The sequence below is a fragment of the Amphibalanus amphitrite genome, unplaced genomic scaffold (genome assembly GCF_019059575.1).
Source record: "Amphibalanus amphitrite isolate SeventyFive unplaced genomic scaffold, NRLGWU_Aamphi_draft 001041F_arrow, whole genome shotgun sequence".
NCBI classification, from domain to species: Eukaryota; Metazoa; Arthropoda; class Thecostraca; order Balanomorpha; family Balanidae; genus Amphibalanus; species Amphibalanus amphitrite.
In genome coordinates, this window is record NW_024882535.1 from 115823 (window position 1) to 141738 (window position 25916).

The window sequence follows — 25916 nt, forward strand, 5'->3', positions numbered from 1 at the left end:
GAAATAAGTCGCCACATGCGTGCAACGCTGAAAAAGGTTTGTAAATAATTCAGTGAGATATCTACTGTAAAGGACAAAATGCCATAACTTGCAATCATGCGCCACAGAGACATCATGGATGCCAGAACAGAGTCATCGGAGAGGCTACCACGTGTGTGTCACTCACATATCCGGAACTGCTACTGGCAAAATAGTGCGGCTTTGTCTTCCGTTGTCGCGTATATAGGGACAGTTGTGGCTACCAGATATTGCCCTACGCGTGGAAATATGAGTGTTTGGATGTTTCACGTTGTATCAGCATCCTTTCAGACAACTTATTGGTGGAATAAGGACAGATCAGCTTGGGCTTTCACCTAATATCGTAAGTACACAACAGGCGTCAACGAAACATAGCATCATTCATGCCTCAGCCGTCAATCGCCCCTTGTTGGATAGAGCAGTTGGCACTGTATTATTTCAGAATACTTCAAGCTTACTACAGGAATACTTCAAACTATCACACTCTAAGCGAACACTCAGTCTCCAATAGTCGGTGCTCGAGGTAAAATCCCCGAGCATGTACCGGGTGATCATTTGGGAATGAGATAAAGTAAGTGGCACGTGCAGATGTGTATTCAATAGCACACCAGACAGAAGACACGTCATTAGACTCGTCATCGTGGGACATTTTGTACTGCACACTATTATACACCTGCAAGCCACTGTTCATCTACAGCAGGTGCTCAAAGTGGCCACCCCCTTCTGAGCGGCACAGCTCAGCCCGACGGCGTGTGTGACGCGCCATCTTTCGCAGCTGCTCTTCGTCCATGTTGCAGGCGAAGTCCTCAACCAGTTCCTTCAGCTGTTCCAGCGTTTGGGGCTCGCTGCGCACGATCTGAGCCGTCACCAATGACCAGAAACAAAAGTCCAGACAAGACAGGTCGGGACTGTACGGCGGCCATCGGTGTTCACTGTTCCGGGAGATGACGCGGATGGCCAGGATGGACTCCTGTGAATTCTGGCTAACCCATGATGAGGAGTGGTTTGAGCGTGTACTCTGGAGTGACGAAAAGTGGTTTGTTCTGCATCCGTCTCCAAACAAGAAGAACACCGTGTGCTGGTCGCCAGAGAATCCGAACAAGCTCGTGCCATGCAAGGGCCCAGGGGCAGAAGGTGATGGCGTGGGTGGGCGTGGTGGATGGGAAGTGCCTGCCAGTTCACTGGTTCACTGGCTCCGTCAACAGCGACGCCTACCTGGAGATGCTGCAGACGGTGGTGTGGCCTGCGGTGAGGGCTCGGGCGACGCGCCACCAGTACTGGTTCCAGCAGGACGGCGCGCCGCCGCACGTCACTGCTCCCGTGATGGACTTCCTCCACTCGAAGTTCGGCGGCCGCGTCATCTCCCGGAACAGTGAACACCGATGGCCGCCGTACAGTCCCGACCTGTCTTGTCTGGACTTTTGTTTCTGGTCATTGGTGACGGCTCAGATCGTGCGCAGCGAGCCCCAAACGCTGGAACAGCTGAAGGAACTGGTTGAGGACTTCGCCCGCAACATGGACGAAGAGCAGCTGCGAAAGATGGCGCGTCACACACGCCGTCGGGCTGAGCTGTGCCGCTCAGAAGGGGGTGGCCACTTTGAGCACCTGCTGTAGATGAACAGTGGCTTGCAGGTGTATAATAGTGTGCAGTACAAAATGTCCCACGATGACGAGTCTAATGACGTGTCTTCTGTCTGGTGTGCTATTGAATACACATCTGCACGTGCCACTTACTTTATCTCATTCCCAAATGATCACCCGGTATTTGAACTGCTCCTCTGGGCCTCTCACATTCCTCTGACCGGGTTAACCCCTCCCGTGGGGTCTGTTACACCTATCGCGGGACGGAGGCGGGAGTACCACGCTACCGAGCGGTGTGACCCGACCTTTCAGTACGGTGTGACCCGACCTTTCAGTGCAGTACTACCCTTGTAGCGTGGGCAGAAGATGGACGGGAAGAGCTTCCATGACACCATATCCGACACCGATGGCAGAGATACGCCCTGAGGGAGTACTTTGCTGGATGAGGCACTGAGGTGTGTTTTTAGCACCACGCCTACTTATTCTATTGGTCACTTAATCAACGCGTACCTACAGATGTCCTTGTCGCCATACACACACGCTGAATCCACATTTAAATCAAATGCATATTGCTTTGTGTTTAGCATCAGGGGCACTGCACAAGTCACAATGAGGCAAGAAAAACAGCCATCCGAGCGAAAACACGTCACTGCTGCTACTTTGACCAATGAGCTCCTGTTCGTCTCCATTCATACACAAACAAGACATATTTTTTCTTCAGACGGCTATCCCATTTCTGATTGCAGCAAACTTGTACTTATCATTGAAATGTCTTCATAAACAAAGCTGCTCCGGGCCTCTCCTGAATACCAACCGATCCGCGGGCCGGAAAATGTTTAGAGATTAGCACGGAAGAGAGATTGTTGCATGTCTTTCATTCCAGAGTGACGGTGCCAATGACGTACTGGTGTGATAAATAGGTGCGGCGTACATGAAAACCGTGGTATTCCCGCTCATGTTTTCCCAAAGGGTTTCCTTAGCTAATCATTGCGAATCAGTATTCGACATGGGACGGGCCAGCCCTGGGCCGGGCTGGGCTTTGACGCTTTTTCTATGAATGGGCTCGGGCTGGGCCGGGCTGTGAACCCATTGGCCTGGGCCGGGCTTGACTGGGACTTTGTGACCCGCGGTGAACACTGTTGCAAAGGCTTACCTATACCCACTGATTTCCTTGCAGCTGGTGTACTTATCGTTTCACATGCACAGACGTCTTCATGCACAGATGTCACAGACGTCAGAGAAGTATGTGCTTCACGTAAATAGAACATATTTATCAAAATATGACTTTTGAGGTTCTGAACATCAAAAAGGCTGCAGGAAATAGTTTCGCCTATCAGCACTTTTTGTAGTAATGTGCGGAAGTTTTCACAGTATTCCTGAAGATGTGGTTGGCTTGAACATGTTCCACGTCTTGGCAGTCAGACACAAGGTGAGCACGCTCACAGCCCTGGCAGCAGCGCCCGGTCATATCCTATAAAAGGTACCGCGCTGGCATCCAGACTATACGGAGGACGTAACTTTTGTGGCATCCGGACTACGGAGGACGTAACTGTTGAGCGAGTCTACGAGAACACGGAACAGGGCACAAGACACGGGACACTACACAATAAAGGGACACGGAAACGGGACACGGGACACGGGACACGGGACACGGGACACGGGACACCGGACACGGGGATGGGACACGGAACACGGGTTGGGACACGGGAGCGGGACACGGGGATGGGACACAGAACACGGGAACGGGACACGAGAACGAGACACGGGAACGTGTCCGGGAACGGAGCACGATAATTGGACATGTGGGCAGAGCACGGGAGCGGGACACGGAACGGAACACAAGACACGAGACTGCGGAAAATGGTTTCGACTTTTTGAAAGAGAGGGTTTTTGGCCGGGAGGAATACCTATTGCATAAGCCTCGACACGAGATCGCAAATAAACACATTCCGAACTCTTAACGACTTGTAACTAAGCGTCTGAGCGCATGCCATTATCGTCTTCCGTGCAATGATAATTGCAGCTAGAGTGACTACGCGCATTCTTGCCGGCTTTCCTCAGGCTCTTCTCAGCATTGGCCAAGCGTCAGCGTGGAACCATAGTGTGTGGAACCTTCTGACGGATTTATGAAGCATTCTGACGGAATCCCAAGATGACATGTAGGTATGCATTTAACTTAAGTGCGTCATTAATTAGATTTCAAACAAATCGGGGCACCGAGAGGTCTGGCTGACTTTGGCCGGGCCTCTTGGCCCGCTCGGGCCTGCCGAGGGGCGCCGGCTAGTGTTGAAAATCACGGGAGGGTGAGGCCACCGTGGCCCAGGATAAACACGCTGTCTGTGGTGCTAACTGCTGCGCACCTCGGGGACAGATGTCCAGGCAGACAAATTGCCTATGGATGATTGATTATGTGACTGGTACCGACCACACACGCATCACCGAGGTATATTTGAGGGCAGCACTTACATAGTTTTATAATAAATAGCGATATATGGTTTACACTTGACAGTCAACAATGTCGCGGGTTTCTCGGGGGTCATTTGGCTCGGTTACCTACCGAGTTGGCGCGTAATAATAACCGCGCGGCAGCACGTGGCGCACGTGGCACGGGTGGGGGTGAGGGCGGCGTGGCGTACGGCACGGGCGGGGGGTGAGGGCGGCGTGGCGTACGGCACGGGCGGGGGGAGGGCGGCGTGGCGTACGGCACGGGTGGGGGGTGAGGGCGGCGGACCCTCCGTGGCGGCTGGCCAATCGGGCTGGCAGAGGCCGCGGCCCGGAAGGGTGAACGCCCAGGAGTGCTCACACCAGGAGTGCAGGCACTCATGCCAGTGAGCGGCGTCTGCTAACACTCAGAGAGGCGCGTCAATTAGGCGGCTTATCAGCTGTGGCGGCCACTGCTCTAAATACGCCACCAGACAAATCGAGCGAAGATGTATCTGGACACAAATCAGTTCCTCGAGAATTCACGGGCCGGGTTTACGTAACTCAGTGCATCCTTGCTCTCTGTGGATCAATGATGCAAATTTTTTTCTGTTCGCGAGAAATAAACTGAGAGTAGAAAGGAAACGATTGAGCATGGGTCAGGTCAGCATGTGTGACTCGCAGTTCTGCACTAACAACTTGCAACATCTTATCCTCGCCGAATTTTTCTCAATAGCAACATGTGTATTGAAGACACCATCACCTCAACTGAAAAGCCATAGTGCATGTACATATGTGGGTATGTCGAATAAATAGGTATAAAGCAAATAAATAGACCACTGAGTGCTGAGTCCCGCGGGGCGCCAACGTGTGTCCGGTCAGACATTCTTCGGCATTCGACATTCTTCGAGTTGTTTGCTTGTTTAGGGAGATGGTCTGTGATCAATCATAAGTCGACAGAATAAGTTGGCTTTGGATTTGATTTAGCCACCATCTCACCACTATCTAGGTAAGCTATTGTTGAAGTAAGACATCAGTATTCTTCCCATTATAGCATTGCATCTCACTTGATATAGCGAACTTGTTTACCTACCGTGAAATCGTAATTCTCGTCCCTGTATGTGTTCCGGTCGAGATGTGGTTTTTGATCGGGATACATTTCATCGTCAGCCAGCCGGGATGACTGTCGCATGAATAGCGCTGCTACAGTTGTGCATGTGTACACAATACCGTCAATAATTGTGAGTGGGCTTCAGGTGCTATCCATAATTTGTAACATCGCACTTCAGTCTTCAGCAGTAAAACCATGAGTTTTTGCATTCAACAATCTTTGATTGTGTGTTGCATACGAAAGAAATTTACTAAAGCTCTTTCCTTGCATCCGCCATCCGGTTTATGCACTGATGTATGCACGTGCACCTTGCACTTACCTGATCGCTGACTAGGCTCGTGGCGTTAGCCCACGTGGCGGCCGCGGTCGTGGCGTCCTCCCACGGGGTCGTCTCAGTCGCCGGACCCTCCCCTGTTCCAGCTGTGGTGCCCAGCCCGCACCATCCCAGCACCAGAGCGCACACCAGCCGTGGCCCCATGGCACTCTGTGCTCCGGGCCGGTGCCGGAGGAGCGAGCCGTCACCGGGCGGGGGCCGCCGCGCGACTGCCGGACGGAGCGGCGGTACCGCGGCCAGAGACCTCCTCCCGGCACACACCCCCCCCCCCCCGCCCCGCCCCGACCACCTGAGGAGTCCGTGTGACACCCCTCACCCCCTCCCACACCCCCAGCGCTCAGCTGTGAGTGACGTCATCGACCGGTGAATGATGACGTCACCGCGACGGGAGCCGATCAGCTGGGTATGTTTATCAGCTGATTATATCTACTGCTCAGATCAGCTGATCGCGCCTGGCTGATAAGCGTGATTTTATTAAGATCATAGGTTTTTGTAAACAGTTGCAAGAAATATGCCACTTTCCTCAGATAACTTTAGTTTTTGCTACAGTTTTCCGATTTTCTTGTGCTTAAAATGATCAAAATAGAAAATACGTGTAGGTAATGTTTACAAAAGGAATTTTCAAACCTATCTTAACCCTCGCCGGCACAGGGGGGGGGGGTTGATGCAACCCCCCCTAAGGTTTTTCGCGAATAACTCACGTGAAAAGCGGCCGATCGCGACGAAACTTTCAGTACCCTCGCATTGTTCAATTTTACACCTACCCTGAAAATTTCATGACCCTGACCCCAATGACCTTTCACCTGTGACCTCTTTTCTGTGACCATGTTTGGCCGAAATCGCGGTTCGGCGCATGTCGGCTCGCATTAGCCGCGCGTTTGCAAGCTTTTCGTGGTTTCAAACGTTCAAACATGTGATTTAATGTTGCTTCCATGCATTAGGGTGGGTGTCAAGGTCACCTGAGGGTCAGGTCAGGTCATTGACCTTTGGTGACCTTGGGTGACCTCGGCTCACTTTTTCGAGTTTAAATGTTTCTAGGCTAGTTTTTGGAGCTGAATTCGAATTTAGCAACCATTTGAACATTTACGAAGTAGTTTTGGTGCCTTCGTAACATGTTACGAAGCTGTCCGAGGCGGTTGACACGTATTACGAATACCCGTCACAACCCCTACCGGTTGACCTGACCTGACCTGACCCGACCTGGTCTAAATGCTTAAAGACATCATCTATGATCAAAACTAACACGATATTCGTGATCAGCACCCCGGAAAACCACATAGCAGCCACACTTTACGACTTTCTAACAGGTCCCGATTTTCCCGGTTTTCGGGTCATTGACCTGACCTGGAAGGTCACCCGATGACCTAGGACCTTAAAATTGGGTATCATCGGCTTCGTCTCGTGACGGGCAACACGCTCGTTTTTTCCGCGAAGCTCTAGCTCGATCAGGGGCCAAACGCGAGGGGGGGTCGTACTAACCCCCCCCCCCCTTGTGCCGTCGAAGGACTCAAAATGGCCTGTGCCGGCGAGGGTTAAAATATATTTCCAGATAAGAAGAACTACATAAGTTTCTTCTATATGTCACCACATTCCATGGGTGAAACTTTGACATCACCATTGGGGTCCCAAACGTCCAAGGGGGACTCCATTTAGTGGGGGCCTCCAATTGCGGAAGCGGTAATTTACGAACCACGCCAGGGGCCCAGGGCCTCCTCTAAGAAATTTTCACTTGGGGACCAGAGGCTCAGAAGCCAAACCTAGGGTACCCCCAAATCCAGTTTTCTCATCCGATTTAGGCCACTTATTTTTCGTCACAACCCGTATGCCATGATTTTTTTTTTAACCCGCGCCCTGATGGGGTCTGCCGAGCAACGCGGTCTGATGGGGGGCCATTTGCCCCCCCCCCCTAAGATCTCAAGAACCACGCAACATAGCGACAAGCGGCAAACGGCGTTGAATAGCGCCAACGGAGAACTACCTTTTGACCCAATTTCATTGACCTCGGTCTAACTGATGACGTCACAGGTCAGGTCAAAGGTCAAATTTTCACCGTTTACAGGCATTTCAAGAAATGCGTTTAAAATCGAGTAAAATGCATTTCATTGAAAATCATCGATGGGGAAATGTTCGTCAAACACATATTTTGCTATTTGAGGTCACTGATACCAGGTCAGGTCACAGAGGTCAGGTCACTGAGGGTCACAAATTAAAAATATCACGTGATGCATGTTTTATGGTCCATTTTATATGCCAAATGCGATTATGTGGGACAGGCAGCCCTTGGGGTTAGTTGAGATTATGTTTTGGCGAAAGTCAGGTCAAGGTCAGGTCAAATTAGGTTAAATTTTATAGTTGATATTTTTGCACAAAATGGGTATCGATTCGACGCAGCTCGCCACGGGGAGTTCAATGGTGGTCTCTGTTTTGCGCTACGTGGTCTAGCATTGCTAAACATTTAGTTCAAAACTTTGACGTCATCAATTTTGAACATTTTTTCGCTATAACTTGGCCAAAAAAGGAGGTATCTATCTAAAATTTGGTTTGTATATCGAAAAGCAAATGAACTATAACATATATTCCGTTTTTCCTGAAAATCGAAAACTTTTTGGAAGTTTTTTGAGTTTTTCTAAAAAATCAAATTTTGGTAGTTTTTTGGGTTAAAATCCCAAAATTTTGAAAATCCGAGATAGCAGTTTTGTAGCGCCGTCTTTTCTCTACACAACCCCATAAAGAACATTAAAATTGCTTGTTAACTGTAGATTTGGTGAGCGTTCCAATATGTCATGTTTTTGCTCATTTTTACTCGAACATGACCTCAGTTTGACCTCAATAACTCCTGACCCAAGGTGACCTGTGACTTGAAATTTTGTTTGAAGGTGTCAAATTGATGCCCGGGAAGGTACCAAAAATTTGGCGGCGCTGTGCGCCGCCGTTTTCTCGCTATTGAAGAAAAACCACAGGGGGGGGGGGCAAAATGGCCTCCCATCAGGGCGCGGGTTAATATTAACCCGGCAGTTGCTGGGGTATTTCGCCACCCACCGTTTGCTGGGGAGGGGGGGGCCGTTAAACGCCCCCAGCCGATAACTCGAGAAACAATAGGCGCAGCGAAACGCACGAGGCGGCAAACGAAATAACGCGACGAGACGCTTCAGATGAATACTTTAAAGTTGAATTTTGGGGTCACAGGTCGGGTCAAGGTCAGGTCAAACACCTGAAATCGGGCTTTCAGTAGCATGGACTTCAGGACTTCGCAATGGGCGCCTCTCGTCATAAACTCTGTCAAAACGGTGCACAATCCATCATATAAGGCCTACAAGAGTGTCAGCTCCATGTAGGGCCGGGGTCAGTCAAGCATAGGTCAGGACTCAGGGTCAAGGTCAGGTCAACCGGGTAGGCACATATCCCCAAAATCAAAACTGATATTCGCAGCCTGTGACACATGTTTTATAGGTAATTTGGGGCGTAGAACACGATAGTGACATTCATTTTATCATATGTGTACGTGTTCGGCTCAAAAAGTTCAATTTAAGAAATGCATGTTTCATGGTCGTGAAGTAGTTAGTCACGAGAAATTGCCAAGACTCAGTTCAAGATTATGGAAAATGCGGAACGATAATCAAAAATCGAAGATAGCTATTTGATTGATCATGGTATTGACAGTCTAATGGCGTTTACGGCATGTCTGTATGTCTGTTCTGTGATTTTATATGATTTTTTGAACATATGCCCTTTTTGGTCGAAAACTCAGAAATCATGACGTCACTAAAACCTCGATATCTCAAACATTTCTGACCGATTTTTTTTTAAACTTAGTCGCAGGGGCATTCCACGATAGATCGACCAAGGCCTAACACCCGACCATTTTTGATTTTGATGAAATCTTGTCTATAGGGTTCTCTTATGCCCTGAAGTCAATGGTGACAACGCCAGGCCCCTACGTTCAGCGGTTTAGGAGATATAGCCCCGGGCATTTTGACGAGGTCACTCTGCAGAGTGATTTTTGAAGTGCTATATCTCCTAAAGGAATGAAGGAAATGCATTAAACCTTTGCATCGTTGTGATCGTGGTGAAATGGGCAATTAATTGGCCATCTCGGATTTTCAAAGAAATGATTTTGATTTTTAGCTGTGACGTCATCAATTTTTAAACTTTCTGGCTACCCCCCTAGTACATTAAAATTTGTCATTATTTTTGCTCAGAAATATAGATCGGTCAATGTTCTTTTGACTGTCAAAAAATAAAAATGGTTATCTTTCTATAAATATTTTATTTTATTTTTTGAAAACAACTCTGCAATATGAAATTTGCATACATTTGCTCTGAAACGACAAATAGGTGCAGCTGGCACGGACAGTGGAAGGACTGGATTTATAAAACACCTAAATAATATTTTCTTGAATATTTTTCGCAACTGGAACAAAGCGTAAGATATTTTAATTTAACCCTCGCCGGCCGAGGGGGGGGGGCGGGTGCCGCCCCCCCCCATAGGGTTTTTTTTTCGCGATAGCTCCGAACACGCTGGCGATAGAGAGCTGAAACTCGGCATACCTGACCTTTGATCCAAGCCGGATCTTTTGACACCAACCGCATTTTTGGGTCAGGTCAGGTCACTGACCTATGACGTCATAAGTGAACCTCTGCACGGTCTTCAGATGTCGCAACTTCGCAACGCCCTCACTGCCAGAGGAGATGTCACAGGGAAATGAAACTTGCAGGATCTAGTATCCATTATGAGTCTCACAACTTGTATATCTCGGATTTTTCCTAAAGGTCATATGAGGTCAGGTCATTTTCGTGACCTCACCATTATAAGTCAATGGGGAAAAATTCAAACTGCTATTCTGGCGCCGGGAACGATCTCCAACTATCTCAAGCACACAGAAACGTGATTTGATGCACTCCTTGCAAGGTTAGATGCGTCACTTTTGCAATGTTGACCTTGCGTGACGTCATTTATGACGTCATCAAGGTCATATTAGTTTTTCGTCAATAACTCTTGATCAAATTGAGCTAGCGAGTCGAGAAAGCCACCAATGGACTCAGGAAGACCTGCCGAATCGAATGATATGCGACATGACCTCTTTCGACCAACTTCGTGACCTGGGGGTGCTGACCTGACCTTGACCTGAGGTCAACACCCAAAGTTGACCTGACCCGGACAAAAAGTATATCATTCGACGCGCCTGAGCGAGACAAACACGATGCTGCCAAAATCGGCGCTCTGCGGCCGTTTTTTGCGAAGTTATTCACCAAAAACTGAACCGTACCTTTGGGCACTTGACCTGACCTCAGAGGTCACCGGTTGACCTAGGACCTTAAAATCGGGTACCAATCTCTGCGTCTCGTAACGGCGCACACGCTCGTTTTTTTCGCGACGCGCTAGCTTCACCAGGGGCGAAACGGCGAGGGGGGGGTCGTACCCGCCCCCCCCTCGGCCGGCGCGTATGTAGAAAACCAATAGGTCCGGCGAGGGTTAACATTCTGTATTTCCCAAAAGTATGATTTAAATTGATCGAGCGTTACAATAACGTAAAACAATGTAGTTTGTTTGTAGTAATGAGTGCAGACGATCAAGGGGAAAACCCTTGAAGCTGAGTCCGAGTTACTGTGAAACAATTGTACTGACTGTATCATCTCTTAGAGTTCACGAACTCTCAACGGATGAGGGTCGTGTCGTGAGCATGCATGCTCGGACGAAACGTTCCAAGTAAAAAGTGTGTTTGTGTGGCCGTGATCTCGTTCCTGTCTTGGTGCTTTGCCGTCTGTTATTGCAACTGCAATAGAAATGCACTCCGTTGTTTATGGCTTTTATTGCATCCAGCGTTGAAAATGATGATTCGCTGATGAAATACCTAGTCACATTACACCACCTTTTGCCTTCCTGAAACTACCAATTATTTTGTTCGTTTATAATTAGTCGGTTCGTAAATATGCTTTGCAAATCGACTGTCGGTTGGTCATTTGAGCTACGTTGATAAACAAGGCAGCTGTGGCAGCTCAAAAGTATGTATAATTTTGCCATTATATTGACTCCTGTGCAAGTAATATTAAAGTTCTTTTTTTTGTTATCAAAAGTGAAGTTAAAGAGAAGAATATTATATGCCGAAACCCAGATAACCTCTTTTTGGAAGTAACTGGTCCTCGCAGATGTGTCTTATATTGCTTAATAACCCGATTCTGTAAATCAGAGTTTGTAGTGCGATTTTCAAAAAATAAAATAAAATATTTGTAGAAAGATTACCATTTTTGTTTTTTTCCCAGTAGAAAGGAAATTGACGGAACTTTATTTCTGAGCAAAAATAATGGCAAATTTTAATGTACTAGGGGGGTAGCCAGAAAGTTTAAAATTGATGACGTCACAGCTAAAAATCAAAATCATTTTTTTGAAAATCCGAGATGGCCAATTAATTGCCCATTTCACCACGATCACAACGATGCAAAGGTTTAATGCATTTCCTTCATTCCTTTAGGAGATATAGCACTTCAAAAATCACTCTGTAGAGTGACCTCGTCAAAATGCCCGGGGCTATATCTCCTAAACCGCTGACCGTAGGGGTCTGGCGTTGTCACCATTGACTTCAGGGCATAAGAGAACCCTGTAGACAAGATTTCATCAAAATCAAAAATGGTCGGGTGTAAATCTGATAAAATTTTGGTCGATCTATCGTGGAATGCCCCCGCAATAAACGTCAATCAATTCCCTACAGGTACCAAAATTTTGGCGCGCCTGCGGCGCGCCGTTTTTATGCTATGGCCCGGCGAAAAAGTGGGGGGGGGGGCGTTTAACGCCCCCCCCCAGCAACTCGCAGGTTAATAAAGAAATGGTAGGTCACCTGACCCTACTGGTGGATCCAGGCCAGCAGGGTGATATTGTATGTAAATATCCCCCGCGTCGTCCGAAATCGACGAAAATATCTGGCTTTTTCACTTTCGACAATAAAACGAAATGCCTTTATTAGAGAAAAAAGAATTTAACGGCACAGCATTGCGCAAGGAATCTACCCGACCCCAGAAAGTGTGAGGGTTAACCCTCGCCCGCACCTGGGGGAGGGTTGCCACCCCCAAGCTAGTTTTTCTGCTCTACACTGAACATTTTGCTAGAAACCTGATTCTTGGATAGCTGCTTTTCTATCTTTTCTCAGCGTCCATTGAAAATTAAGTTTCTGTGGCTTTTGGGTTTGGAGATATGACCTTGTTCTTCAGGTCATGTCATGACCTAAATGACGGATTCCCAATATTTTGCGTTGGCTATGGGCCTTGTGAGCTTTTGACACCTTGATTTCGTTTTTTGCCAGTCTTACCTTCCATTTATCATTGAACATGTTGTTCTGCGATGTACAGATGTCAGGGTCAGGGTCAAGGTCAACCTAGGTCATCTAAAATTATTGCGTTTTAGGCAAGCTGAATTTACTTTTCGTGAAGTTTCTGCATGTTAAGTAAAAGCTTCTCAGTTCATGATCTCATGTAATAGGGACACACAAACCAATCTGTGCACACATCAGTACATACACAGACATACACAGACATACAAACACACATCTTTGACCTTGACCTAAATTGACGTGAAATGACCACAGCCAGCAAATTATTATAGTCGGATAGTGTGACAAAGAGCTGTTCTAGCTGTCTTGGCACCAATACGGCAGCGTCATCGGTATATGATGGGTTGGCCCGCTGCTTGTTACGAGCGAGCGAGCCCAGCGAGCGAAGCGAAGTCTTTTCAATGTGTATAACGGAAAAATCTCAGTATGAGCGGCCCGGCCCGGCCCGGCCTGTAACGCTTTTGAGAGGCGTATATCTCAGCAACCGCTGGACCGATTGGCCTGCGGTCTTTTTCGCTGTGTAGCCCCATCCCTTCTACCCCGTACCTAATTGACTACTTTTGATACATCTCAGTGACCGTCGTGGCACGTGCCAGTTGCCACGTGAGAAGTCAAGGGTGTTCAAGCAGTTTTGCAAAAGTAATGATTTTGAGAGGCCCATATCTCAGCAGCGGCTTGAGCGATTGTCTTGCGGTAATTTTTATAGGGTGGTAGCTGCATCCCTTCTACCAAAGGTCGGATACGCTTGATCTGTGTGAGTGACCTCCACTGCAGATTCAGGTACAGGTGCTGCCACCTATCGCCTATCACGGCAATCGTTCTATCTGCTGTATCTACAACAGAGGACGCTGGTAGTTCGGGTCCTCCTCTAACTCTCAGCTTTGCACACTCAGGGCCGCGGAGTCGATGTCACTCCGACTCCGACTCCTACTTAACCCTCGCCCTGGCAGGGGGGGGGGTCGATGCGACCCCCCTCCCCTAAGGTTTTCCGAAGATAGCGTAAAAACGGCGGCGCGCAGCGCCGCCAAATTTGGCACAGCCTATAGGGCAACCTTTTTACATATGAACTGGAAGTTTTAGGTCCCACTGACCTTGGGTCAGGTCACCTGGTCAGAAAAACCGGTACAAGGTCATGGTCAAATTTCAATTTTCTTTCTGCACCTGTCCAACTCACAGTTTTGGACTGATTTCCTTCAAACCTTCAGGATGTGCTAAGTTCACCGAGTTGTATAACATATAGTTCGGGTTTTTTGAGGTCACTGACCTGAGGTCAGTTAGAGGTCATTACGTCGTAATGTTAAGCCTATAAGAAAATACTTAATTCGGAAAATACTGGAGATATCCGCTTCGTTCTATCACTTTTGTGCTTTGAAACCACAGTACTTAACAGCAGGTCACTCGGTGCTTCTTTGTTTGGTGTACTTATCCATGGGTCAGGTGACAGGTCAAATGAGGTCAACTGAGGTCAAAATACGTTTTTGCCAATAACTTGGCACATAATGACGCTAGAGCTTAAAAATGGTTTCATTGTGTTCCTGGTGATCAGCCGAATCGAATGATATGCGATATGATGCAATTTGGTTAAGTTGAACTTAATTGATTAATTGAAGTTTACTTAAAAATTAAAAAAAAACTTAAAGTACACTTAGCCCTCGCCCGCACATGCCATTTTCCCATCCTAGAACGCACATGGCGGGGGGAGGGGTGGTTGCCACCCCCGCGCCATTTCGTTCCTGTTGGAGATAGAGCTTAGCGGTAAAGACCAAAAAGATTTTTTGGGAAGAGACGAATCCAATGATACCCAGTTTTACCTTCTCAGGTCAGTCATTGACCTTCCAGGTCAGGTCAAACTAAAAAATGTTGCTGTTTTGGGTCACCGTTGGATATCAAGTGCGCTGCTTATCATATACCGATTAGTGGTGTCATTTTCCAAAAAATGTCTGACCGATACCGACCGAAACCGAAATTTGGGAAAAATTTCCGACCGAATACCGACCGATAACATCCCAAGCCAAAATTTGACCGAAATTTGACCGAAATTCTATTTGCTATTACTCTACCCCAAAATTGAATTATTTGGTAAATTCTGATGGAAACTAATGGGAAATGGCATTTCAGTCCAAGTTCAGTCAATTCTTAGCCACTGCAAAATACATTTTGTGGTAGAAGTTACTTACAGTTAAAGACTGGAATTGAGTTTCACAATGGTGTGTATTTGTGGGGCCAACTGAGTCAAAATCAGCCTGCTTGTGGTTGTGGTTGGACAATTGGTGGCTGCTGCCTGCTGAGTGGGATGGCTACTGAAGTTGCCAAAACATGGCATCCCTTGTAGTATTTGGGGGAAATTTTGCAACTTTATCATTAACATCCCAATAACTTTCATTTTAACTAGGCAAAAATGGAATACTTTCTCTTTTTGAAAATGGTTTTACTGACAGGGTGACCGAAAGTGTCCGATTTTTGGGGGGCCTGACCGACCGATTACCGAATCGGTCAGCATATCTTTTCGGTAACCGATTTTTTCGGTAACCGATTGACACCACTAATACCGATGCCGATGCCGTTTTCTGGTGCCAAGCCAGCTAGAACCTCTTAGTCACACTACCCGACCAGGTTTTTGCTGCTGAGGTCATTTTAGGTCAAGTTAGGTCAAGGTCAGTTATATGCGTTTGTATGTCTGTGTGTGTCTGTGTGTATGTATACCGATGTGTACACCGATTGTTTATGTGTCCATATTACATGAAATCATGATCTGAGAAGCTTTTACCAAAAATGCAGTCAAAAAATTCACAAAAAATAAATTTCGCTTGCCTAAAACGCAATTATCTTAGATGACCTAGGTTGACCTTGACCCTGACCTTGACATCTGTACATCGTCGAACAACATGTTCCATGATAGGTGGGAGGTAAGACTGGCAAAAAAAAGGCCGAAATCGAGGTGTCAAAAGCTCACAAGGCCCATAGCCAACGCAAGATGCTGAGAATTGGCCATTTGGGTCATGACATGACCTGAAAAACAAGGTCATATCTCCGAAACCAAAAACAACAGAAACTTGAAACTTTCAGTGAACATCAAGAAAGGATAGAGGAGCAGCTATACGAAAAATCAGCCTCCTAGCTCTAAAAATGTTGAGTGCAGAGCAGAAAGACTACCTGGGGGGTGGGTGGCAACCACCCACCCCCCCATGTGCGGGCGAGGGTTAACCCTCGCCCGTATAGGGGGGGGGGGTCGAACGGACCCCCCCCCATGGTTTTTCGCGAATAACTCGCGTAAAAAGCGGCCGATCGCGACGAAACTTTCAGTACCCTCGCGTTAATCAATTTTACACCTACACTGAAAATTTCATGACCCTGACCTAAATGACCTTTGACCTGTGACCTACTTTTCGAGACCATGTTTGGCCGGAATCGCGATTCGGCGTATGTCGGCTCGCATTAGCCGCGCGTTTGCAGTCTTTTCGTGGTTTCAAGCGTTCAAACATGTGATATGATGTTGCCCCCATGCATTAGGGTGGGTGTCAAGGTCACCTGAAGGTCAGGTCAGGTCATTGACCTTTGGTGACCTCGGTTCACTTTTTCGAGTTTTACATGTTTCTAGGCCAGTTTTTGGAGCTGAATTCGAATTTAGCAACCATATGAACATTTACGAAGTAGTTTTGGTGCCTTCGTAACATGTTACGAAGCTGTCAGAGGCGGTTGACACCTACTAGGAATACCCGGCAGGACCCCTACTGGTTGACCTGACCTGACCTGACCCGACCTGGACTAAATGCATGAAGACATCATCTGTGATCAAAACTAACATGATATTCGTGATCAGCGCCCCGAAAAACCCCATAGCAGCCACACTTTACGACGTTCTAACAGGTCCCGATTTTCCGACTTTTGGGTCGTTGACCTGACCTGCAAGGTCAACCAATGACCTAGGACCTTAAAATTAGGTATCATCGGCTTCCTCTCGTCACGGGCAACACGCTCGCTCGTTTTTTTCCGCGAAGCTCTAGCTCAATCAGGGGCGAAACGGCAAGGGGGGGGGGGTCCAACGGACCCCCCACACCCTTATACGTTCGCGGCTGGAAAAAACACCAATACGGGCGAGGGTTAAGCGAGCTTAACCCTATTAGTGGCAGGGGGGGGTTGTTTTCATCCACCCCTCAGTTTTTTCGGGAATATCTCCGAAACCGCTGAAGCTACGACTGCTGAAATTCTCTGACTTTTCCTAAAACTAAATTCGGCACATTCCCTGAAAATTTCAAGTTCATAACTTTACCAGGGGCGGCTCCAGAGCACTGGGAATTGGGGGGTCCTATTCGTGAAGCGAGTCATTTGGGCGAAGATCACGATGCTGATGTATTATAACTGTATGCACCAGTTTTACGAACAGTGAATGAAAGGTATCATGTGATAACATATACAAAGTTATTGTGCATCCTCTTTTGATACGTTTTTGCTATAATAGGCGGATCCAGGCGTCCAAAAGGGGGGTTATTTTTTACCTCCTAACATACATAGGTGCCCTGACACCGCCTATGCATGACCAATACAATTTGAGTAACTATTCCAGAGTGGCAACTACTCAGGAGCTGACCGACCAGCTCCTGAGCATCGCGCCCAGCTGCTCCGGAGTGTCGCCAGGGTCGCCGCACCCCAATCGGCTGGCCACCTACGCATCGCTGCTGGCTGAAATGAAACGGGACGCAGTGTCGGGGTACGTAGAGCCGGGTGGGTAGTATGGTAGCATCTGAGTGAGTGAATGAGCAGCGTGTTTTTGTGTGTGTGTTTTTATGTCATGTCCGTGTAAATACAATTTTAGTCGTTCTCTCATAAGAAAATTGTAACATAACAAGACCATTGCCACCCTTTTTAGAAACAGTACCAACAAAAACCTTATTTACTATACTTTTTGTGTACCCCCAATCTCAATGATCTGTATCCGCCTATGATTTTTGAAAATGCATATTTTTAGGATCCATGTGAATTCCTGGTTCATTCTCTATCGATCGGCAAAAGTTGCGTTAAGATTGGTTCAGAAACCTGGCCGTGATAAACAGTCTAAAATGTATCTGCAATTTGCCCGTTTTAACCCCCTCTACCCCCCATTGACATTTTTTAATTCTTATTTTTTAGAAATATAGATCACGTTGAGCGAAATCGAATGCCGTTTGAATTTTGAAAATCGGCCCGTTAGATCTCGAGATATCAAGGGGGGTCGTAAACAGCCCCCCTGCCACTAATAGGGGTAGCCAGGAGCCTGCCACTAATAGGGTTAAAAGTATATTATTCGACGCGCGTTAACGTGCTGAGTTCACTGGTGCTTTTCTTTTTGCTCTATCTTAATTAGATCAAAAGTTATAAGCGAAAAACTTTTGACCTGTTTTTAGCGAAATTTTTACATTTATACCACCAAAAAACCCTAAATATTGACTTAGAGCAACTAAACTTGTACAGGGGCGAGAACTTCAGGGGGCCCACCTACCTACCAAATTTGGTGTTTCTAGGTGCCATAGGAGCCAATCGCGAGGGGGTCGCATCGACCCCCCCCCCCCTGCCAGGCCGTGTTATGAAAAATGCCCTGCCAGGGCGAAGGTTAAAAATCGACTTCGACTCCGACTCCAGTAAGGATTTCGACTCCGTACATTGCTTAACCCTCGCACGACCAGGCCATTTCTCATAACACGAACGACCAGGGGGGGGGGTTGTTACGACCCCCCCCCCCCCTGGCGTTTCGAAACGGAAGGTCGTAGAGCTTAGCGGAAAAAACCAACGGATTGCTCTCAACGAGATCTCGCGATTGGTGGTATATTTTTTGGTCCTAGGTCAATATTTGACCTACTTTTGACCGGTCAAAGGTCAAATTTTCGGAAAAATAGACTTTTTTCAACTTTCGGCGGCGATTGCGGCAAAACGGTGGGAGATATCGACTTGAAACCTTCACTATCGTGTTTCTTGATCAATTTTCTATCGTTTGGTATGTATTTCGTTTCCCTAGCTCTAAAAATGGCGCGTTGGGAGCGCCGGAAGTCGGCAAGGTCACAGTCGGCGGCAGAAATTCGAAAAATCAAAATTTAAATTTTTGAAATCTGATTGTATTTTTGGATTTGGGAGGTCCATTTGCTCCCTATAGAAGCTAATATTGCTGCATATTCCCATTGAGGTGACAAGAATTAGCAAAATAGTGGTTCGGGCGCTTTTCAAAAATAGTACCGGACGCTGTTCCTCTTGTGACGTCATAGCTCCGTGACCTGACCTGACCCGGTCAAATTTCTTATACCATATGATAGCCAATACTTGCCCCAACATGCATGGGAAGTTTCATCACGATCCATCAACCGATGTCCGTACCACCGGCAGGAAACCTCGGGCGTTGGCACTCAGTTTGTGAAAATCCGGCCGGAGGCTGTACCTCTTATGACGTCATAACTCCGTGACCTGACATGACCCGATCAATTTTTTTTCGGCAAAAGATGCGCAAAGGTTGCCCCAGAGGGTATTGAAAATTTCAGCCCGCTACGACAAGCCGTTTAGCGTGCACTTCGAAAAAACCTCAGGGGGGGGTTGATACAACCCCCCCCCCCTAGGCGTTCTAGGGTTAATGCTCCTTACCCCTCGCCCGGCCAGAGGGTTTATTGCAGCCCTCCCTAAGGATTTTCGCGGATAGCGTAAAACGGCGTCGTTTAGCGCCGCCAAATAGGGCAGCATTGCAAACTATAACCCCTGGCGTGCCGAGGGCGTGCCTTTTGGCACGCCCTCGGAGAATTTAGCCCTCACCCGTATTGGTGTTTTGCCTGCCGCGAACGTTTAAGGGGGAAGGGGGTCCGTTGGACCCTCCTCCTTGCCGTTTCGCCCCTGATCGAGCTAGGGCTTCACGGAAAAACGAGCGTGTTCCCGTGACGAGAGGAAGCCAATGATACCCAATTGTAAGATCCTAGGTCATTGGTTGACCTTACAGGTCAGGTAAATGATCCAAAAGTCAGGAAAATCGGGACCTCTTAGACCTTCGTAGTGTTGCTGCTATGGTTTTTTTCGGGGTGCTGATCACGAATATCATGGTAGTTTTGATCACAGATGATGTGCTCATGCATTTACGCCAGGTCGGGTCAGGCCAGGTCAGGTCAACCACTAGGGGTATTTGGTATTTGTAGTGCGTTTCAACCGTCTCTGACAGTTTCGTAACGTGTTATGAAGGTACCAAAACTACTTCGTACATGTTAAAATGGTTGCTAAATTCGAACTCACTCCAAAATTCAGCCTAGCAACATGTAAGACTTAACCCTCGCCCCGTTGGGCGGGCCAATTTGCCCCCCCCCCCCTGTGGTTTTTCCTAAATAGCAAGACAACGGCAGTACCTTCCCGGGCATCAATTTCACACCTTCACACCAAATTTTAAGTCTTAGGTCACCTTAGGTCAGGAGTTGTTGAGGTCAAACTGAGGTCATGTTCGAGCAAAAATAAGCAAAAAAAACATGCAATTTTGAAACGCTCACCAAATCTACAGTTACCAAGCAATTTCAAAGTTCTTTATATGGTCTAGTAGACAAAAAGCGGCACTACAAACCTGCCATCTCGAATTTTCAAAATTTTGGGTTTTTGATCCCCAAAAATTTAAAAAAATGATTTTTTTAGAAAGACTAAAAAAGCCAAAAATATCAGAATTTCAAAAAAGGAATATATGTGATAGTCCCTGCGCTCTTCTCAGGGCTGCGGAGTCGATGGATTTTCGGCGACTCCGACTCCGACTCCGACTCCGGCTTTCAAAAACCAGCTCCGACTCCGACTCCGACTCCGGGCAGAATTGTCGACTCCGACCGACTCCAACTCCCGACTCCGACTCCGCAGACCTAGCAGGGCTGCGGAGTCGACAGATTTTCGGTGACTCCGACTCCGACTCCGGCTCGGGTTTCTAAAATCGACTCCGACTCCGACTCCGAATCCGGTCACAACTGTCGACTCCGATCGACTCCGACTCCGACTCCGACTCCGACTCCGTAGCCCTGTACATACATACCAAATTTCAGACCGATATCTCGTTTTTTGGCCAAGTTATAGTGAAAAACTGTTCAAAAATGATGACGTCAAATTTTTGAACTCAATTTTTGCGATTCTAGACCACGTAGGGCAAAACAAAGACCACCATTGAACTCCCCGTGACGAGCTGCATCGAATCGGTACCCATTTTATGCAAAAATATCAACTTTGAAATTTGACCTTATTTGGCGTGACCTTTACCTGACCTTGACCTGACCTTGACCAAAACGTGACCTAAGCTGGCCCCAAAGGCTGCCTGACCCACATAATCGCATTTGTCATGTAAAATGGACCATAAAACATGTATTACACGACACTTTCATATTGTGACCCCCAGTGACCTGACCTCTGTGACCTGACCTGCTATCAGTGACCTCAAATAGCAAAATATGTGTTTGAAGAACATTTCCCCATCGATAGTTTTCAATGAAATGCATTTTACTCGATTTTACAACGCATTTCTTGAAATGCCTGTAAACGTTGAACATTCGACCTTTGACCTGACCTGTGACGTCATTGGTTTGACCTACGTCAATAAAATTGGGTCACAAGGTAGTTCCCTGATAGGGCTATCCAACACCGTTTGCCGCTTGTCGCTAGGTAGCGTGGTTCTCGAGATCTTAGGGGGGATGGGTGCCGAATTGCCCCCCCCCCCCCCCCCCCAACAGGGCGCGTTGCTCGGCAGAGCCCAACGGGGCGCGGGTTAACAAAGTGCAGCGAGGTCATCAAACTATGTTGTCAGCATTCTCTCGTGACGCCACGTGGAATTTATCGCCTTGCATTTAATGGCGAAAAAAAAACATTCATGCCGCATGTGACGTTGGTGAAACCCGTTTTTTTTTTTTTGCCTGCTATCTCTCACGTCGGCGGATATTCTTCGCCTGATTGGTGAAACTCTTTGGTCAATTTCCGACAAAAAATGCCGCGAGCGGCCATTTTCCTGATGGCACAGCTGGCATTTGACTCTGGTTTTACCGTGGGACGGTCGGTCTGCAATACCGCACATAGACCTGCACGTAACGCCGGCGCGTGCCGGCCTCTGATACGAGCGCTGGCTCTTGTGTTGACTCTGTACGGATTGCTGGCTATCGTCATTTGTGCTTGTTTAACCCGCGCCCCGTAGGGCTACCGGCGGACCCTACCACCCGTAGGGGGGGGCCGTTTCGGCCCCCCCTAAGATCTCGGAAATTTACCGGCCGATTTTCAAAATTCAAACGGCGTTCGATAGCCCCACCCGGGAACTACCTTGTGACCAAATTTCATTGACCTAGGTCAAACCGATGACGTCACAGGTCAGGTCAAAGGTCAGATTTTCACCGTTCACAGGCAATTCAAGAAATGTGTTGTGAAAGCGAGTAAATTGGTAATTTATTGAAAACCATCGATGGTACATTGTTCGTCAAACACATACTTTGCTATCTGAGGTCACTGATACCAGGTCAGGTCACAGCGAGGTCAGGTCACCGGGGGTCACAATATGAATGTGTCGTGTGATACATGTTTTATGGTCCATTTTACATGACAAATGCGATTATGTGGGTTAGGCAGACTTTGGGACCAGCCTAGGTCACGTTTTTGTGAAGGTCAGGTCAAGGTCAGGTCAAATTAGGACAAATTTCAAAGTTGATATTTTTGCATAAAATGGGTATCGATTCGATGCAGCTCGTCACGGGGTGTCTAATGGTGGTCTTCGTTTTGCTCTAAGAGCTCTAGAATTGCCAAAAATTAAGTTTGAAAATTTGACGTCATCATTTTTGAACAGTTTTTTCGCTATAACTTGGCCAAAAAACGAGGTATCGATCTGAAATTTGGTATGTAGATAGAAGGTGGTAGGCACTATCACATATATTCCGGTTTTTACGAAACTCAAAAAACTTTTTGGATTTTTTGGCGAGTATATCCCAAAAAAATGCTTTTTTGATTTTTGGGGGTCAAAACTCAAAAATTTCAAAAATTCGAGATAGCAGTTTTGTAGCCCTGTTAATTCTACACCTTTTATGTCTTGATCATTTTTCTGTATCTTCAAAGCTGTAGTCCTGACAGGTCTTCTCGCGAAGGTCTTTTTTCGGTCGAAAATGACAGAACATGACGTCACTCTGACGTCATTTGTGGCCAACCTATCATAGCCTCTGGTAAAGTTTTTGGTCACAATGTGTAAAATTGATGCCCAGAGGGGTCCTGAAAGTTTGGTGGCGATATCTCTAGCCGTTTAGGAGATATCGACCGAAAAGGACAGGGGGGGGCCGTTTCGGCCCCCCCCCCTACGGGGCGCGGGTTAACCCTTATCGATGGTCGTTTTCAGGGCTAGCACCCATGGCAGCAGCGTTCGCCAGGATTGGCCAGCCCAACAGGCCAAGGGCTGTACTGGGCCCTCGAATATACCGAATCAACAGACTCTGGGCGGACCGGGGAAGGCAATAAAGAAAATCTATATTACTATTTGAGGAAGGCGTAGTTTCTGTCTATTACGAAGGTCGCGACATGGTGCTACGTAGCGCGGGTTACAGATCACACCGTTGCACCTACCGCGCTGAAATTTGCGCAAGTTATAGAACAAGGATGGACAACGTGCCTTTGAGCGGTCTCGGCTCGATCGGATCGATAGCGAGCGCGTGGCGCGTGCCCAAAAAGTGCAAATTCGCGTCATAGACTTTACATGTATAAATCGGCTGGCAAAAACGGGCGAAAATGGCTAAATTTGCCCGACACGGGTCCGTTCCCCGTGCAATATCTCGGTAGCCGTGCGCCCGATCGGCACGGGGAAAACAGCATCGTGTAGAGAATCGAACGGGCAATCGAATAGTGTGCGGTGCAGGGGTGGCACGCGCCACGTGCAAGTGTGAGGGCAATTTCATTTCAAAAAGTGCCATTTTAAACGGATTTTGGAATTTATATTAATTTCAGGTGATCGTCAGACGGAATGAGTTGAAACAGCGCCTATTAGCAATAAAAATGTACCGTCTCTCATGGAAAAATTGTGAAAAGCTAATTGATCAAAAACAATGTGGAAAAAATCGCTGAATTAAAATGGTATTTGTCCATAATGTGCCACTAAAAAGATACACGGGATTTGCTGCTTAACCTGATACGTTTGACAATTGAAAATGCTATCATTAGAAAGAGCATTCAATTCTCTCCAAGATCCAATCATCACGTTTGCATGACAAGCAACAGTATTCTTAAAAATATAAATGTTTTAAACCTCTGCAAAACGATTTTTAGCGAAAATTATCTACGCCTTTCATTTGTCTTAAAACTACGCACCTCAATTATAAAGCACATTTGACAGATTCTGAAGTGGAAAGCATGCTTATCAGACACGGGCACCTCGATGCGGTGGATATTTTTTCCACAAACCAAAACGTTTAGCCACGGAATATATAGTCTACGACAGTAGTCGTAGTCGTAAGACAGTAGTCGTAGACAGTAGTCGTAGTCGTAGTAATATATGTCGTAGACTATATATTCCGTGGTTTAGCCGTCAAAAAAACAATCGACCGAAATGGATAGATAACCCAACCGACACAAGAACAACCGAACACCCGCCGATCGAAAATATCCCTTTTCGCGTTGCGGAGCACGCGGGTCACCCTAGTATCAAACTATTTTTGATGGGCTGGGCCGGGCGCGGCAAAGGGTTTTTTTGTTGGTATTTCAACCACGAACAGGTGCGAATTGGGTCAGGCTGGACTGGAGTTTTGTGTTCCGTGGCGAAAAATGCTAAGGACTGGCTTCTGATTCAGCTACAACTGGTCTAAGATAAAGTCAACTCACTCCAAAGTTCACCGTATATTCTTCAGCTGCCAGGAAAGGAAGATATTAACCGTTTTCACGATGGCCATCTGGTACACATTTGGTGCACATCTGGTACAGATTAGGTGCAGATTTGGTCAAATCAGGTTCAGTGTGTCCCTATAGCAGCTATCAGCTAGGGTAGCACTAATTGCTTATATGCCGGCTTTGTCATATTATCAGAGAGCATCATCGATTAAAACACTGAAATAAATTCATAAAATGAAGATATTTGTTGTAAAAGAAATTAGGTGCAGATTTGGTCAAATCAGGTGCATTCGCCGGATAGCCCGTCGTGAAAACGGCTATTATTATTTACACAAAAAACATCAGCTGATAACCCGCGCCCTGCTGAGGGTTGTTTGAGCACACCATGCAGTTTTTCGCAAATATCTCAAAAACGGCCGCTTCATTTTTGATACACCTTATTATACATTTTTCCGCACATTCTGTGAAGATTCCAGACCGAGGTCACTCAAGGCCAGGTCACCAGGTCACGTCAAGTGGCATCATCTCAATGGTATTCTCAAGTATTCAATGGCCCCCGTAGCAGCACCTAGGGGCCAACCACTTTTAAACTTTCAGTATAATCGATAACAGCAAGAATATGTACAAAATGCATGCCTCGGAATTTTGAGATCGGTATCCTACGATCAATTCTGCGACCTCTCTATTTGAAAATGGCACCTGCGACCATTTTTTTCGCTGACAACTTTTAATAGAGGCTTGCTAGAGGCCGTATCACTCGGCTCGACGATACGGATCGATTGGTATGCAGCATGACATTTTCCGGTCAAGTCATGACCTGCTTAACCTGAGGCTCAATTTTCAAGTTGAGTTTTCAAAGGTCAAATTACAGCACATTCGACGTGTTTCGACAATAGGAACACGATGTTGGCAAAGGTAATGTGGTAGCTTTCATGAGTCAAAAGTCACTGAAGAAAACATTTTAGTAAAAAATACTATGTCTTTAGTTTTTGCCCTCTGGAGGCTAAGCCAATGACCTGAGGTCAAATCTGGGAACAATATTCAGAAAGGTCTGTAAAAGGGCTATCGAATTCACTTTTCCGCTGCGCTGTGGCTCTATTGGTTCCCGATTATAAGTGTTCAGGTGTTTCGAAAAATATTGAAATAGGTAACACGGTGCCTTTGATGACCTCTGGTGACCTGACCTTTGACCTGATTCAAAAATAACTGTATCGTTGCCGACAATATTTTGTACGTTCTTTCGAATGCCGCTCATGGCGTGTCGCTACGTGGCCCAGGAGCCGAGTTAGAGGGGCTGCTCGACCCCCCCCCTTCCATTCCCCAT

General features: G+C 47.0%; 1 protein-coding gene across 1 annotated transcript in view; it reads right to left on the bottom strand.

The window, feature by feature from the left end:
* Nucleotides 1-5750, bottom strand: part of LOC122369482 (coagulation factor X-like) — a 94630-nt gene extending 88880 nt beyond the window's left edge. The window contains exon 1 of the mRNA XM_043344274.1: nt 5451-5750. Within this exon, the coding sequence (XP_043200209.1) occupies nt 5451-5609 (159 nt within the window). The 5' untranslated portion in view covers nt 5610-5750. The remainder of the gene's footprint in view (nt 1-5450) is intronic.
* Between the last annotated feature and the right edge of the window lie 20166 nt (nt 5751-25916).